Genomic DNA, 16,803 nt, shown 5'->3' on the forward strand with positions numbered 1-16,803 from the left:
TTCAGTGACAAGAAGACAGTTTTTTGTTACAATGTGCATTACAGATCTTCCTAAAAGTTCTTCAGATTCCAATTGTTTTGTGAAGGAAATGTTCACAAGTATTTGATAAATGTAACCATTCCTGCTAATTGTCATCACCTCAGCTGATTTGTGTGGCACTCACTAATTTGTTTTTATTTAAAGAGGAAAAGGCATTCCTTTCTTTTCATAATACAGTTCCTCTGGAGGGCATTATCTAAGCTCAGTATAGTGTCCTTCCTGTATCCTTTGTCTTCCATCCCTTCTGTCCTGATTAAAACTACCAGAGACTCAGCAGGAAACCCAGTGGGAACCCTCATGGTGTCTTGAAGTCACCCTTTCTTTCACTGTTTTGCTTTGTTAAATCCTGTTTTCCTCGTCAAACCCTCTCTCAAGTCCCACTGGATTCCCAACTTGCCTTTGTCAGGACCCTTGTTTGCAGCTAATTGTGCTCCTCTTCATTTTCCCTACCCCTTTCCCTTTCCCTTCTTTCCTCCCCTCTGGGTTTGCCCATCTCAAGTTTCCCTCCTCCAGGCTGCTGTAAGGAAGACTGCGCTTGGTGTCGGCACTGCCCACACCACGGCCAGGCCCAGGCGCTAGGAGCTAACAGGCAGACCTCAGCTGATGAGGTATTTCATGGGTGCTCCCTAGTTTCTGAGGCACGCACATGGATCACACTTTATTTCTGCCGCCACAAACTCTGGGCAACGGTTTCCACTCTGCTGGGAGAGAAGACGAAGGGCTCACCGAACCCACCGGGCCCCGCTTGCAGCTCGACCCTGGCCCGCCTCACAGGCCTGCCGGGGGAGCTGGGGCAGGGGCCGCTGCCCCGGCCTTCGCAAAAAGTTGTGGCGATGGGCGGGGTGGGTGGAGACGGCCCGGGGGCAGTCACGGAGGCACCGCAAGGGACCTGGCCGCGGCCACACCGGGCAGCGGGCAGCCTGTGGTCGGCCCGTCCTGGAGGCCAGGGCCCGGGGCCGAACCCCTGGCTCCCGTGCCACCACTGCCATCCCGCCCCCGCCTCCCCTCGGCCCCCGGGCCGGGCCCAGGCAGCCGCGGCGGCAGGCCGCCGAGGGGATGCCATAGTAACCGGCGGGGGGCCGGGCGGTGCCGGGGGCCGGGCGGGAGAGGGCGGGGCCGGCAGCGGGATGGCGGGCGCGGCAGCGCCCCCTCTCAGCGACTCCCAGCCCCGTCCCCGGCGGCCGCAAATGGCTCTTCCCTCGCCGGCCCCTTTGTGTGAGGCACACTCGGAGCAGCGACTCCGCCGGCGGAGCGCGCCGTGTCCCCTGCCGCCGCCCGCCGAGCCGTGCCGAGCCGAGCCGAGCCCAGCCGAGGCGAGAGAGCCGGGCGGCGCGGGGCGGCCATTCCAGCGCGGGCGGGCTGCCTCGCCGCTGCCCCCGGGGGTGCGCGGGGGCCCCGGCTGCCGCCGCCGCCTCCCCCCCCGGCCCCGCTCCTCACGGCGGAGGGCAACCAAAATACACCGCCACCAAGCCCGACCAAATAACTAATAACAATATCAGCAATAATAATAATAATAATAATAATAATAATAAAGAACGGGAACAGAACAGTGGGAGCGAGCGAGAGGGAGGGAGGGAGAAGCGAACCAACTCCGAGACTCCCATAAAGAGAGGCACACACGGAGCTAGCGCCCCGGTGCCGATGCGTGGGGGAAACAATAAGTACTCGAAGTTACCTGCCCTGCCGTAGAAGAAGGAGGGTTTGTTGATTCTCTCGCAGACATCTGCAGACCGGTGCTTTTTTGGAAGAGATTTTTTTTTTTTTTTCCTCTCTCTCCTCTCTCTCTTTACAAACCACAAACGGATGTGAGGCAGGGAAGGTGTTTCTTTGACTACTGAAGTCAGGCACCTCTTTTTTTATTCTTCTTAGTCTTGTTGTGTGTGTGTCCCCCCCACCCCTCACACACACACACACACACACATACACACACACACTCTCACACACACACCCCTTTTTGCACCAACATTAACGACCAAAGGAAAAGGAGTTTGCTTGATGTTTTAGTGAAATGGACGTAAGGTTTTATTCACCACCTCCTCAGCCTGCAGCCGCTCCTGATACGCCTTGTTTGGGACCTTCCCCCTGCCTGGACCCCTACTATTGCAACAAGGTGACTCGTGTTTTGTGTCGTCCGAGGTGTTTTATCTGTGCTGTCGATTGTGCTGTTGTCGCGGCGCGTTGCATGAGCGGGAGCTGCGCTTTGGCGAGCCGCGCACCCCGTTGACCGGCGAGGCAGAGGGCAGCGGCGTTTGCCGGGCGTTGGGGTTTGGGGAGCGCAGTGCCGCCCGCCGCGGAGAGGGGCCGCCGGGACACGCACCGGCCCCCCTGCAGGCACCCCAAATTAAAACCCCGGAGTAGTCTGGGGGCGGGCGGCTGGAGCGCGGGGGGTGGTGGTGGGTGGGGGAGGCATTTTCCACAACATCTTCCCTTTCGGAGAAACAGCGGGAGCAGGGATGTTGATGCGGTGGACTTGAATTTCCAGGGCTGCTGTTAATGAGAAAGATCGCGCCCGCCACAAACCGGCAGAAACTCTGCCCCGCCGCGTACCCTGCAGTTCATGTGTCAAAGCGGTACTTGGCGGTGCCGGGAGCACGTTTGTGTGTGTGTGTGTGTGTGTGTGTGCATCTGTATATACACACAAACACGCATACACGCGCCTCGCTCTATACGCACAACAACGATGTGTAAGGGTGACAAGTCGGTTCAGAACACTGGCTTGAGTTTGTCCCGGCTGTGCAACTGCCTTCCCCATTTCTCTGTGACTTGATTAAACAGCTGCAAATAGGGTCAGTACCCGAGGCGAGCCAAGTCTGAGGTGCCCGAGCCCCGGGGAAGGAGGGACTGCAGAGGAGGCTCCCGCTAGCCCAGATCCTGGGTTTGTTTACGAGAGTTTGGCGCTGCGATCCCGGAGCACTTTGCATTACTTTTGCTGCCGAGGAAGGGGGCTGGGGCTCCTGCATTGTTACTGCCTCGGTGGCCTGAGCCAGCTGGTGCTTTATGCTTGAGCTGCACTTTCTCTGCTGTTACGGAATGGGCTTTGCACATGAATAAAACGCTGGCCGCAGGAAAAAATCAGGAAGTGCGAGCAACCCAGGGCACTTCTTCAGCGCTCCCCTGCCAGGGGAGAAAGCCGGGAGCGAGCGCGTCCCGCAAGACGCGTTTAAACCTGGGCGCTCGGGGGGTTGTTTAGAAACCTGCCACGGAAGTGCGGGGCCAGCTGCGGCGGATGTTTTCGCAGCGCCAACTCCGCCGTGCGCAGCGCGCGGGGCTGCCCGCCGGTGCGGGGGGCGGCGGCTGGCCCGGGGGACAGCGGGGGGACAGCGGGGGGGACAGCGGGCCGGGGGCACCGCACCGCCACGCACCGCCCCGCACCCCGCCGCGGACAGCCTGGCTCCGCGCTCGGCCATTGTCGTGAGGGTCTCACGTGTCAGTCAGAGGGATGTTCAGGGCCGGCTCTTTCATCCCGGGCAGCTGCCTCGGCTCAGAAATAAGCAGCGACAGAGCGTGTGCCTCTGCTCAAGCGCGGGGGCTGCGGCGGCGGGGTGAAGCCCTCTCAGTTTCCAGGAAAGATTTCCCACATGGTCTCATCTACCAATCACAGCAGAAAGGACCAAATTCATCCTGGCTGCATTTCACATATACTCAATGGAGTTATAGAATTCAGGGATAAATCTGGCCCTTTGTGGTGGATGCCTAAGGACATTTCAGGAGGGATCCCAGAGGTATGACTGTTAGCGGAGCTTTGACTGTATTTTGCAGCATCTGGCGAACCTGCCCTATAGATGGGAAGTTTGTGCCGGGAGTGAACTTTGTTGAGCGGGAAGAGTCCAGATGCGTAGGAGCCTCTGTGTGTGCATTCATTTTTCCTAAGTGCTCTGAGTAGTCGTGAGGCTACTGCTACCTTTGGTCGGTGGCTTGCCGTTATTTTCTCTGTTGTCTGTTTTCATAAGTTGTAACTAGAAAGTGTCACCAAGTGAGAAGCTTGGGCTGATATTAATGGCATAAGCACATAAGTGTCTGAAGACCCGTTTGGCAATGAAACAGGACAAAGGTTATTAAACCTATCAGTGATTTAAAGCTTCAAAAAGAAGGTAATGACTTGAATACACATTTCACTCATCATTCTTGAGATAGTGGGCCAGATTTAATTTAAAAGTTAAATGCTTTGGAAAATCAGGAATTACTTAAATATTAAATCATTTTCCAGTTAAGTTCCTTAAATCATTTTTGGTGGGTTGCACTGCAAATCGAATAAATTAATTTAGAAAGTAATTTTCAGAATTTCCTTACTAGCTGGTTAAAGCTTCTTTTAAGTCATGCCATGTATGAGGGAGCAAACTGTTCTTTTTAAATGCAAATGAGACCCTCATTCTGTAGACAAGTTGCAACTCTTCTGTTTCACTTTGCCTGAACTGATAATGTGCTTAAAAGTGCACAGTCATGAGACATATGTTTTATGCTTGGAAAAGACTTACCAGGAATGTTTCAATATGAGATACAGAGTATAGGAGGAATGTCTTTTTTCAGGTGTCTTTGAAACTGACCACTGATGACATGAAATAGACAGGACTAGGTTTGCCAGGCCCCTTGGAGGTGTACATTTACTGAACATTTCGTTTTTCACCCCCTTCACTCTCTCGCTTTGCCCAGAATGATTAACATTGCTGTGAAAACTTACCCGACTTGTTCTAAACATGTCGTCATGCTACAGTGCTGCTCTGTCACTCACTTTCATGCTGTGTGTATTTAGGGAGTTTGAAGGGCGGGAGGCCTGCAGAATTTTGTGTTCAGTAAGTTTGGTTGAGTGTTTGCTCTTGATCTCTCCCAGGAAGGAAGATGATGGCTGGAGTGTGGTGGATCTGTGTTCTGTGATGGATCCGTGTTCAGGATTGGAATGGTCATCTTGATTAGGTCTTTACCTGCAAAACTCCTTCAGAACTGGATCTCATTTCTCATAAAGCTAGTTTAAACTCACTTTGGACACTGACTAGTGGATTTGGCCCTTGTTTTCATACCTGGGTTTTGGACTGGGTATTTTTGGGGTTTTGTTGAGGTTTTGTTTTGTTTGTTTTTTGACAAATGTGCAGACTTTGGTTCTTTACATTTTAAGTCTGCTCGAGAATGAATTCCACAAATACTTATGCTTTTAAGTTTTCTAATTGTTCCGTTAGCCCTATTTTTTTTCCTGATCAGATGATTGTTTATAGCATATGAGTGAGTTCCTGGGGACGTGCATGGGAGGTATTGACAGTGCATTTTTCTTTAGTCAAAGGAAAATGCACAAATGTAGATTCAAACAGTTGCCTCTTATCTTACAATTTTCAGTTGGCAGGCTTTGTTTCAGAAGACGGCTTAGATCTTTATTTTATAAACCTAAAATAGCATTCTAAGCATCTTAGTCTAATATTTCTCTCTGCTGTGAAAGCTCATTATACTCCGCATATATTGTTATGCAGGCTTTTCCTTGTTTCTCTTGCACTACCCATGGAGAGAGAAAAGTGAAAGAACAATGCAAACAATGTTGGTTATGACAACTGTGTGAGGTATCTCTTATACAAACAGACAGAATGGACAGTATGCTGTGGTATATAGGTCAGCCTTTGAAATAACATAGTGGAGCTCTTACGCTGGACAGACAGATTTAGAGTTGGGGTTGTACTCTTTGCCTTTTGAAACTTGAAGCATAATTGCATTTCTAACATTTACAGGCTAATACGAGTACTCTGTTCAGTTGAAGTTTATTTTAAGAAACATCATGTTCCTTGATTGAGTTGAATGGTACAAAAGAAATAACTTTGATAATCCGAGAGTCTTAATTTGATAGAAGAATATGGTCAGGGTTTTCAGGCTGCTCAAAGAAGTCGGATGATAAGTTGAAATGTTTATGTAGAGAGCAATAAATAATATACTTGTGGCTTTCTGTATTGAAGTGTCACCTCCAGAGACCATTTCAATCAGCACTGTAAAAAGGACTGGTATATTTTCATACTTGAAACTTTACAGTGTTTTCAGATATCTGCTCACATAAAGCGCAGTTATGCAATTATAGTTTGACACAGCTAATGACAGGGATGCTGACCCCTGCCAACAGTAGGGAGAAAATAATGGTCTTTACTGCTCCCAATGGTTAGCCTTGCAGAATTATGTACTAGATTCTTCTGTGATTTGCTACCTGGTTCAAAAATACAGGAGCCTACAACTCATCTTTCTTTTATTCACTGGTAGTTGTCAGTGCAGTGGAAAAATACAGCCAGACAGCAGAGGTAGAATGATAGGCTGTAGTTGTTTTTAAAAAGAGGAATAAAGAGGAAAAAGATAGGGAGAGGGAAGCCAAACCGTTCAAAATGAAAAAAACGGAGTGACATTGGGTGGAAGTGGATAAGGAGATATAATACTGTGTTTTGTAAGCAGGTAACAATCCCGCTTGTAATCAGAATTCCACGGAGCAAAAGTGCATATATTTATACACAGCATTTAGAATAATTTATTGTGTAAAGTTAGCCCCACCATAGAGACTGCTCTAAGTAAATTGCTCCATGGCTGTTTATGAAGTATACGTTATTTCCAGTGGCTTGCTTCTATGCAGTCTCTATCTGAAATTCAGAATTGTGGCAAGCCAGCGCTCTGAAGGACAGCTCTACAGCTGAAATGCTCTGTTAGTGTTTTGACAGCATTTTAGATTATGCTTATCTAATAGATCACTATTTGTTTATTCTGGGCATATTCTTCTTTTTCCCTTAGTTAACTACCTTGTCCCGTACTGCATTAGAATCATACTTTAAATTTGTTTCTGCCTCTTAAAGGAAAGATTAAAGAGTCACATTAGTGTTGACTGTTTATTTTTATGTATTAAGTGTTTTAGTTAGTTTCAAAAAACCCAAACAAACAAAAAAACCAACAAAACGAAAAAAAACACATAGGAAGAAGGGGAATGGACTTTTCTTCCCTGGGTTACTAGATCTTAGAATGTAGTCTCAGAGTTGTGGGCAAGCCTCAAGTGTGCTCCTTAAATTCCAGTGTTTCAGAAAAGAAGTGGTCCCAATTTTAATGGAATACAGAAAACAATTTATATATGTGTTTTTGAGAAATCTTTCTCAAAGATGTCTATAAACCAAGGCATTTGCAGTCAGTAATTCTTTTTTTAATTTCTGCCAAACATCAGTACCTTGAGAGAAATTATGTTTTATTCTCTTACTGGAAAGATGTATTTCATCTCCAGGGCATTACCCTCAGCCAGCCTGTCATGAGGTTTTCTGAAAAAAGTGAAAACTGTAAACTATTAAGAATGCTGAATTATCTAAACTCTACAGTGCATACAGTTCCTTTGGTGTTTACATTAAACCAAAGAGCAGCGGGAGCTGCATTTAAGGGCTTAAGGCGTTGATAGCATGGAGGACAGATAGTCCCAGCTCCCATTGAATTCACTGTGTGCTGGGGACAATCACACTTTACCAGGAAGAACTGAGCCCCCTCCTGTCCTCAGATTCCCATCTTAGCAGGACTTTCTCATCTTCCTAACACTTACAGAAGCGTTGGAAAAAGGACTATGTTTAAAACTTGATGTTATGTTAAGCAGAGAAATGTCCTAATCACAGCAAGATTTAGATCAAAATTCTTGGATATTTAAGTCCTGTACTGTTGGCAGATATAACAAAGCTTAGATGATGGAAGTGAAAAGCTTCCTTTGACTGCTCTCTCACCATGGCTCAAGAGTGACCTGAAAGCACTGCTTCCTGTGGTGAGGGGGTAGTGCCTGGATCATGCAGACCCTGGCTTCTGGAACTGACAGCGGTGACAATTAGTGGCAGCTTTGTTTATCTTTCTGAAGTGGGCACATATTCTGTGGATGTCTAGCATGGGCTGCATACATTAAAGTACTTATTTTAAATATAGCTTAACTGGATTGAAATGTTTTGTTGTTGCAGTTGGACTAGGTGATCTTTGTAGGTCCCTTCCAACTGCAATATTCTATTCTATTCTATTCTATTCTATTCTATTCTATTCTATTCTATTCTATTCTATTCTATTCTATTCTATTCTATTCTATTCTATTCTATTCTATTCTATTCTATTCTATTCTATTCTATTCTATTCTATTCTATTCTATTCTATTCTATTCTGTTCTATTCTATTCTGTTCTATTCTATTCTATTCTTACTGTTTTAGGTGTGCAACCAGTTACTGATTTTCTGCCCAAGGAGTGATTTCTCATTAAAAATGCAGTTGTGAACTGCTCCAAATCATGGTTTATAGCAGAAGGACCAAATGACTGTTAATTATACCACCACTTCCAGAACACTTTCAGAGATGAAATTCGCATCAACCTGAATGAGATTTTCTTGGTTATAACGTTTTTCCCTACAGCATTCAGTTGGAAAATGGCAACATTGCATTATTCTATGGTTAGAGACCAATTATGTAGCATTAGCAGCAGCAACAAACGTTGCCCTTCCACAGTAGCAAGCACACAGAAGAAAACCTTGTCTCCCCTTCCACTGGAATATCTGCATTTTATGTCCGTCTGTTGTGATCATTTTAGGTGAGCAAGCCAGGGCATCAAATAAAATGTTTAAGTTTTGACTTAGATCTTCAAAGTTAAAATTGTTTTTCAGCAGAGATCTTGTTGCAACCGACATTTGTAATGTCTGCGGTTTTCTTTTGCTTCTTATGTTTGCAATAAGTAGTTTATTTTTAGCATTTGAATTTCATATGGGTCTACTAATATTTATATCTTATCTTTCAATTGCACATATGCTAACACTGTTCCTGAACTGTTCATTTAGTATTTCTTACTGGGCTGCTATTTGATTTGTTATAGACCCTTGTAGTATGGTTTCCTCCCAAGAAACACGCAGCTTTCTAAGTTGCAAAACATACTTGAATTACATGAGCATCTGACAAATCCAGGTTAGTGGAAATGTCAGAATGTTTTAGCATTCACATTCTTGACTGTTAAACTGCTCTCTACCAATCAAAAGTGGCACGAGTGACTTTTTTTCAAATGTACTGCTGGCTAAGCATGGAAATTGAGCTGCTGTGGTAGTACTTTTGTCTCCTGCTATTGTTGTTGATGATTATATGGTCTTAAAGGTTAAATGGAAGTTACTGTAGCTGGTGTGTATTTTTGTTATATTAAGAAAGCCTGCAGTGAACTCCAGTTACCTATTCTATATGCAAGAAGAAATCAGAACTCTGAAATACAACAACGATAAACTGTACTTAGGGAAATGGGTCAGTAAAGAAAGTGTGAAGTCTGCAATGTGAAGCAAAAGATTTATCCAGATGGTTCCTGCCAAAAGAGTGAGAAGATTATGTATGCATATAAATTCCTATTGTATCAGTGCTACACTATATGTATATACACACACATAGGTTGCTGCTTCATTATATGTTACTCACTTTGAAGAAAGCGAACTTACTCTGGGAATCTGTCATTTCTATCCTGTATTATAAGAAGCTGGCTTCTAAGTCATATTCTGGTTGCAGTTGCCACAAGTGCGTAGGTTTGTGTTCATGAATAAGAGAAAACATTTGTTTCTTATATGATCATTGTATTTGCATCAGCCTGAAATAATAATAGTAAAGGGAAAAATAGTGGTGAAAAGGGATGCTAACCTTTCAAAAAAGTATAATTTATCATTTGGCAGACACAGTTGTGAACATTAGTCATAGAAACCTGCAGATAGTAGAGGCTTAATATCAAAGCTAATGGTTTATTTTATGTTAATGACTTTCTTCTAGGGCATAAAAGACTGCTCATAATGGACTCTCAGTGCTGTGTTCAGTTGTGAAGGCTAATGGGATAATCTTACCCAAAATTAAGCTTTTTGAAGTAAATCATGGTGTTATTTTTTCAAGTTAACTCTTGAAAATGTATCAGTAAACTGATTTTTTAAGAACTGCTTGTAATCTTTATAGGAAATACAAGGCAAGTTGTTTTTTTCTCCATTAGCAGTTTTCTTAATTGTGTTGGAAATGTCTGTTTATATTTTTTTACAGTTCTGAAGAATAATATTCATGATGTGGAAGTCATTCACTTCAGTGGTTTTATCATAGTGCAGTAAGTTTTTGTGAGGCACAGTTGTTTTGCAGGGTGAACAAAGGAAAAGAATTACATTTTTAGTGACCAAGCCAGTAATACACTAAACAGTAGTAAAACTCTTAGTTTTGCATTGGGAAGTTTTAAAAATCATGTTTACAATTAGTTATAACCAACATTATATTTCAATATGAGATAATTTGCCTACTAAAGTTCACATAATGTGCTAATCATGTCTAGTGGTTAATAAAGGCCTCCTATCTCACTCCCCTGATGGCTATAAAAGGCTATTATGTTCATGGCAGCAGTTCAGGTACAGCTGCTGTGTGTTAATAATGCATCATTGTCCCACTAATAAACACAGCAAAGGTCAGCAACCCTGAGCACCTAAAACACCTATTCTCTTTCCAAAATATTTATTAACACCTTAATGGCATATCTATTCATTTTGGTTAAGATTATGTCAGTTAATGACCCTTATGGAATCCCGTGTGTTCAGGTTTTGCAACCTACATGCTGTTGCACTCATCTTTCCTCCCAAACATTTCTTTTTCATCACAACTGTGTGTTGTTTCTTTAACATTAGCATTACATGGTCACTTTATGATTAACTTACTTTGTTACTTGGTTTGGCAGTTTTCATTTTTTCCTCAGCTAATGTAAGATTACATTTAAAGCTGGAGTTTTGTTAGACACTTTATACATGTGGTAAAAAACTATGTGATTGTGTAACACGCATTCACACATGCACACACGCACGCACAGAGATGCATGTATATGTGTATGTATATATGAGCACTACTTCCTCTAGGTTCCATACATTTTTATACTATGACTTATGTTTTCCTTTTTAGCATAGATTGCAGTATTCATAAAGGTTTCTTAAAATGCATTTTCTACAGACAAAGAACGTACTCACATGGGATTTCCATTTTGCCAGGGAAACATGCAAATCAATAGGCCAGCACTTATCTGCATTAAAATTAGGTGTACTGTAATTTATGGGTGCAGTGATATTGTATTTGTCTTGCATAGTCTCAGATATTGTTTAAGGTAGCCTGGCTATGTGTCCTTAGAGAAAAGCAAAAGTGTTAATTGAACAAAACCTCATTTTCTCATCTTGTAGTATTGCCTTTTGTTTTCTGTTACTCATTTTGAAAACCTGATGGGTTTTTTTGTGCTGTTTGATTTACAAACAAATGTTCAGAGGGCAGAAAAATACCACTACAGTTCCATCAAGAGAAATGAAAAAGCTTAACTAGCTGAGGGATTTCTATTTGGTGTAGCACATAGCTTCAATGACACATTTGTCATGCTTTAAATATATAATACATACAATAAAATATGTACAGGCACAGTTGTGATATATGTAGTGTCTGGCTCCATTGCTATTGTTTGTAGTCTCTACGGTTGTCATACGTTGTTCTTTGCACATCATACCCTTACAGCAGAATTTGACACAATTTCTAGCTTTCAGTCCTGCACCATTTTCATTGCACAATATACATGAGTTTGACAGGGTGTGTTGAGGACAACTCTGGCAAGCAATTGATATTTTGAAGTGGCAAGCGTTTCAGCAGCTGCCTGCTTGTGAAAAAGGAATGATAAGATATACTGTATTGTTAGTTTCAGGCAAAGCATTAAGGTTTAAGCTCTGTAAAAATGTACACATTATTCGTCAGTGGTGAAGCAAGCCTTTTATGTTTTTTAGAGCTTAGCTCTCTGGCTGATGTGAACTAGAATGACATTGGTTTAATGGTCAGCAAATGAATAGGAGTACTTTGAATTTGAACCGCTGCCAATTTTGCACCAACAAAGAGACTGACAAAAGAAAGATTTTATGTGAAAGCAAAGCACAAGCAATGTTTGGGGAGGTGGGGAGAGAGGTAGAGGAACCCAACAGAAATATTCTCCAACACAGCCTTGTAATGATACTAAAATTGTTAAAACACATCCATTTTACATGGCTCATCGGCTACAAACCTAAGCTGTTTCATCTAATGTTCTTTAAAACCTGTTGTATACACATAGTCTTTCAGAATATATTCATATGGAATTTACAGTGTGTTTTTCTAAATACCACACTGTGCCCTGAAGGCCTGTTGGCAGAACATCAGAGTTGTCCACTGCTGGAGTTCCCAAGTCTCTCTCTATCTGGTAGTGGGAAATTGTAGTTTAATCAGTTATGGCACTTTCAGTGTGTAACATTCATTAGTAAGGCAATTTGTCATGACTGTTAATAGTCAGGATGCATCTGCTCTCTCTTCAGTTACGGAGTGTGATAAGCAAGAGGGCAAATATTTCAATATTTAATAATATTAGCATGTTTGAAAGCTGTAGTTCAAGGTTAGCGCTCAAAACACAAACAGCAGATTAATAATGTCCTATTTATTTTTTACTGGTTTTACCTTTACAGATTTGACTTTAAAGTACCCTAATGCTCCTATGAGTTGTGTATTGTCTAACTGGGTATTAGAAGTAAACATTAGCATCTTCAGTGTTTACCGAAGACTTCTCCTCTATTGTCATAAATTCAAACTCAGGATATTTTCAGAGAGTTGCAAATTCTTATAATTGAGCCACATCATTTTCCAGTGTGTCAGTAACAAATGCTCACAGTATCATTTTTGGCAGTAGCAGGCCTTTTACTGTGTTAGTTTTGTGGCTGGGCAGCATATAATGTTATAGATGTGTGGTGCCTACCAAATAGACAACATGCAATTAGAATAATGTTCTTGCTAAAAACTGGCTTGTAATCATTGCACATTGTTCTAGATGTGAACGGTTAAGTTGTTTCCTACAGTCAAAGAAAGGTTAGAGAGTTTTTTTTTTTATGTATCTGATAACCCTCATGTATTACATAATACGATAGCTTCATACACAAAAGCTTTGTGATACATTTTAATTTTTAATGAAAAGCTCCCCCAATTTTAACATAACCATTTCTTTAGAAACTGAGCCCAATCTTAGTAAAATCCGTTTTTGCTAGTAACAAAAGCTGTTACTGTTTAAGTTCCTGTTCAGCAGTTAGTTGGTACGCTTCACTGGATGTTGTCAAAAAGGCTTTTCTCTTGATTGACAACCCTGTAGGAATGTGAATGGAGATTTTAATTGCATATCATGTGTGCATATCAGAGTGAGTGGATTCACTGACTCTGCTTAGCTCCATATCTCTACAGGTCAGCCATGCCAAAACACTTCTTTTTTTTAATAAGCAATTGATATATTTTCCAAAGAGAGAGGGAGAGGGCATGCAACTGGAGAATTGACTAAAAACCAAAAGGTTCATGTGAATTTCAGAAGAATAATGTGTGCAATAAGTTTTCAGAATGTTTTAACACAATTAAAGAGGTATTTTGATGATGTAAATTCATTTCAAGTCTAAGTTGGCCAAAGGCTACCAGAATATATTTTCCTCCTGGCATTTGCTAGCAGAAGTGTATTTATCTTTTTTTACTGTTTTTTCCAAGAGTATATTGAACAAAATCAGTAAAAAAAAAAAACGTAAAGGAAGTGGAAAAATTTACTGAGGCAGACTGCCCTTGTGTCTTGTACCTTTATAGAAGACATGGGGAAATGGTGGGGGTTTCTTTGTATGTGTAGGAGATAGTGGGCTTTCTTATTCATACTGGATTTTACCCACACTCTTTGGGCAACACTGTTCCTTTAGGGGGAGATTTACCTAGATAAGGACTATCAGGGACCTAAGTTTTAAGTCTGATAATGAAACTGAGTTTTGCTATCAACTGTAGTGCAACTTAAATAATAAATTTATTAAGAACAGTAAATGGTACATCACTGCAAAATGACACTGATAAAGAGACCTCAACTTTTTCCGTAGCCAAGAACATTACAGGTGAAACTGACAAAGCCAAAGATTCATTATTATAAATAGTAATTAGATTCTGATGTCTCAAATTAGATTCCAGGTTTCATTTTACATCAGAAGCCACAACATTGACTGTATTATTTTTTAAAGCTCATAAAGCATCAGCAACTGGAAGCACAGCTACAACACAGTTGTGGGGAACTTTTAGCTGACTTAGTGTTTTGTGCCTGTACAGGGTCATTGAAATCTAAAGGGGGATGACAGTTGCATTTTTCTGGGAGGACCCCTGGGAAGGAATTGTTACTTAATCAAAAAGTTTCTTTCCTAGTTTGTCAGTGCTCTTGGATGAAGAGCAAATTGACTGCCTTTTGCCCTTTTACCCTTTGTATAGGGCCAACTCAGACTTTCAGGTTATATTTGTGTAAAGTGTGGGAATGAAGGATGCCAGCTACTTCTTGAATCATAAGGCTACAACAGCAAAGCATGTCACCTTGTCTGACAGCGTGCTGTTTACCTTTGGCACCTGTATGGAACCTATTCACTCCTGTGTTGGACTAACATGAATCTCATCCAATATATGTCTTGAACAATAGTAAACACTTAGCTTAAAAGCTATGGATACATTAAGAAGAAAACCAGAAAAGACTTTGCTGTATTTCTAATGAAGCAACCCCCTTCTGACTAAATATATGACATCAATGGATAGTTGAATCTATTAGGAACTGACACTTCCAGGGATTTTCAGGATTTTTGAGTAGAGGACAGAGGTAGTAATCTGAACATACAGTTCCCTCTGTATGGTGTGCATTCAAATCCTATGAGCAAATCCATCAATGAGGAGCCACAGCTTTCTGAACACCTGAAGCTGCTTATGTTTAGATTTCTCTGAGCTCACACTTGTGCAAGTTTCAGACCTTTGGCACTTTCACTTCTGATAAAGCTTTTTTCTTGGAGAGAATGTCTAAAATTATTCCTGGGTTTGGGAGCTTCCCATTGTAGCTACCAGGTCCACGAGGCTCCCAAAACCAGGAAAAAATGTAGACTTTCAAAGTTGAAACCTATAAGAAATGAAGATGTTTAAAATGTTTTTTTTTTCATTGTTGAAGAAAGAAAATCTTTAGATTGGGCAAAGCATGTAACTAAGGTTTCAATAAAAATGAGAGTGGACCCTGAAGCTGTAATTTTGGATTAATTTTGGATTAACACCAGGGCCATTTTTGTAAATCACTGTAGTAGCTCCTGTAATAATGTTGAGAAGATTGCAACATTGCCATCATAAGGACTTAATTTGTTCAGGACTTTGTTTGGTTATGAAGTCAAACACTTTAAGGCTGGGAATGTCAGATGTAAGGATATCTTGATTTTGCTCTTTAGTATGTTATCATTGGCAGGAACTGATGGAGTGAAACAGCAGATGTAAAATAAGTGATCATGCCATTGCAACGTTATCATTAATGCAGTTACAAATGGCATCTGAGTTAGGCTTTCAGGCAGCCTTAAATCTGGCATTTTCCACATTTTGGCCTCTTGACTTTGTAAACCAAATAATACTTTTTCAAAAATACCTTTTTGTGTGTGTTACTGATTCATTGGATAGTATCCATGACATTCATTGCTATCATCTATCAGGAGTGTTTGAATCTCTTCAGAATTGCTGCACAGATTTTTCTGCTGCAGAGTTAACTCTTGTTAGCAGCAAGGAGAATTTTTTCATGGTGAGTGAGGGGAGGACTAAGCCTTGCTGTGGCTAGGAAAATCTTGGGCTCTGTCTTACTAGTCCTTCACTTCTGTGGATACTTTTGACATGCGGTCACAAGGCATGCTTACATTTTAAAGATTTGGGATCCAACATGAAAATACTTGTGTTACTATTTTGTCACAATGCCCACAGTTTGGGCTGAGGACCTCAAGCATAAGTTAAGGCTTTAGTAATTTCAACAGATAACCTCTGAAAAAAAGGCACTTTTCTATTGCAGTATCTTTTTTTCTGCTGAATTTGAAAGATGTGCTGCAAATAATGGAGCTGGGTGAGTTTTCTTAACATTAAAAATACCACTTGAATGCCAAATACAGGTATTGTGACCAAAATTACAGTACTATGTACTGTAGTTAAACCTGCAATTGTGAAATAAGAGAAACCTTATTGTATGTATCTTTATTATCATATATAGATACTGTGCTTATATAAATAGTTAAAATAGCATCTGTTAAATGTATGATTGTATTAAACTCTCTAAATTTGTGTAAATTATTCTAGTTCTGGTAAACCTAGAGGATTTAGTGTACAAATCCGTAGGGTTTGTCCTGTAATAGGTTTTTTTTTTGGAACTACAAGGAAGTCCATGTATTTAATAATGAAAGCTCAGAGAAAAAATATTTTTGCAATGGAAAATATATCATTCAGCTGAATCCATTGTCTTTTTAAGAGTGCTTTGATTCCAGAGGACTTTCTCAAACAGAACATTATGGTGAAAATACTAAAGCAGCATTCTCTAACTTGGCTTTGGTTTTATTCACTCTTTTCCCAAATTAAAAAATTAAACGTTAATTTTTACTGAAGAATAATATAGGTAAAGTTCTGAATTTAGTAGGTTTTGGTTGGAGGAGAAGACTGCAGACTTTCTAGGAATAAATTAATTACAACAGGGACAGCCCTTAACCTGCTGCTTCGTACATGGTTGCCTGGGTTTCTAGTAATGTTGGAAGCTCTTTGCTTATATTAGAGCTGTAAGCATATTCTGAAGCAATGGGGCACAGCAATGTACCAGACATGGAAGTTAATTTTCTGCCATTCAGTCGTCAGAATATTCCCTTATTCTTACTACTGAGCTTACAATGGACCTGTACAGAGCTGAAAATAACAGTATTGGAATGCATATATCTCTATTTATTAGGA

At 41.5% G+C, this 16,803-nt stretch overlaps 1 protein-coding gene across 2 annotated transcripts in view; it reads left to right on the forward strand.

Moving 5' to 3' along the window:
• Positions 1-1,431: 1,431 nt before the first annotated feature.
• The window catches only part of TOX (thymocyte selection associated high mobility group box), a 224,629-nt gene continuing 209,257 nt past the window's right edge, over positions 1,432-16,803 (forward strand). Inside the window, exon 1 of one of the 2 annotated variants that reach the window (XM_037381844.1) lies at positions 1,432-2,149. In XM_037381844.1, the coding sequence (XP_037237741.1) occupies positions 2,048-2,149 (102 nt within the window). In that variant the 5' untranslated portion in view covers positions 1,432-2,047. Of the gene's footprint in view, positions 2,150-3,595; positions 3,762-16,803 lie in introns of those variants that run through there. The other variant, XM_037381843.1, reaches the window with a different exon arrangement.

The sequence above is a fragment of the Falco rusticolus genome, chromosome 3 (assembly GCF_015220075.1).
Source record: "Falco rusticolus isolate bFalRus1 chromosome 3, bFalRus1.pri, whole genome shotgun sequence".
NCBI lineage: Eukaryota > Metazoa > Chordata > Aves > Falconiformes > Falconidae > Falco > Falco rusticolus.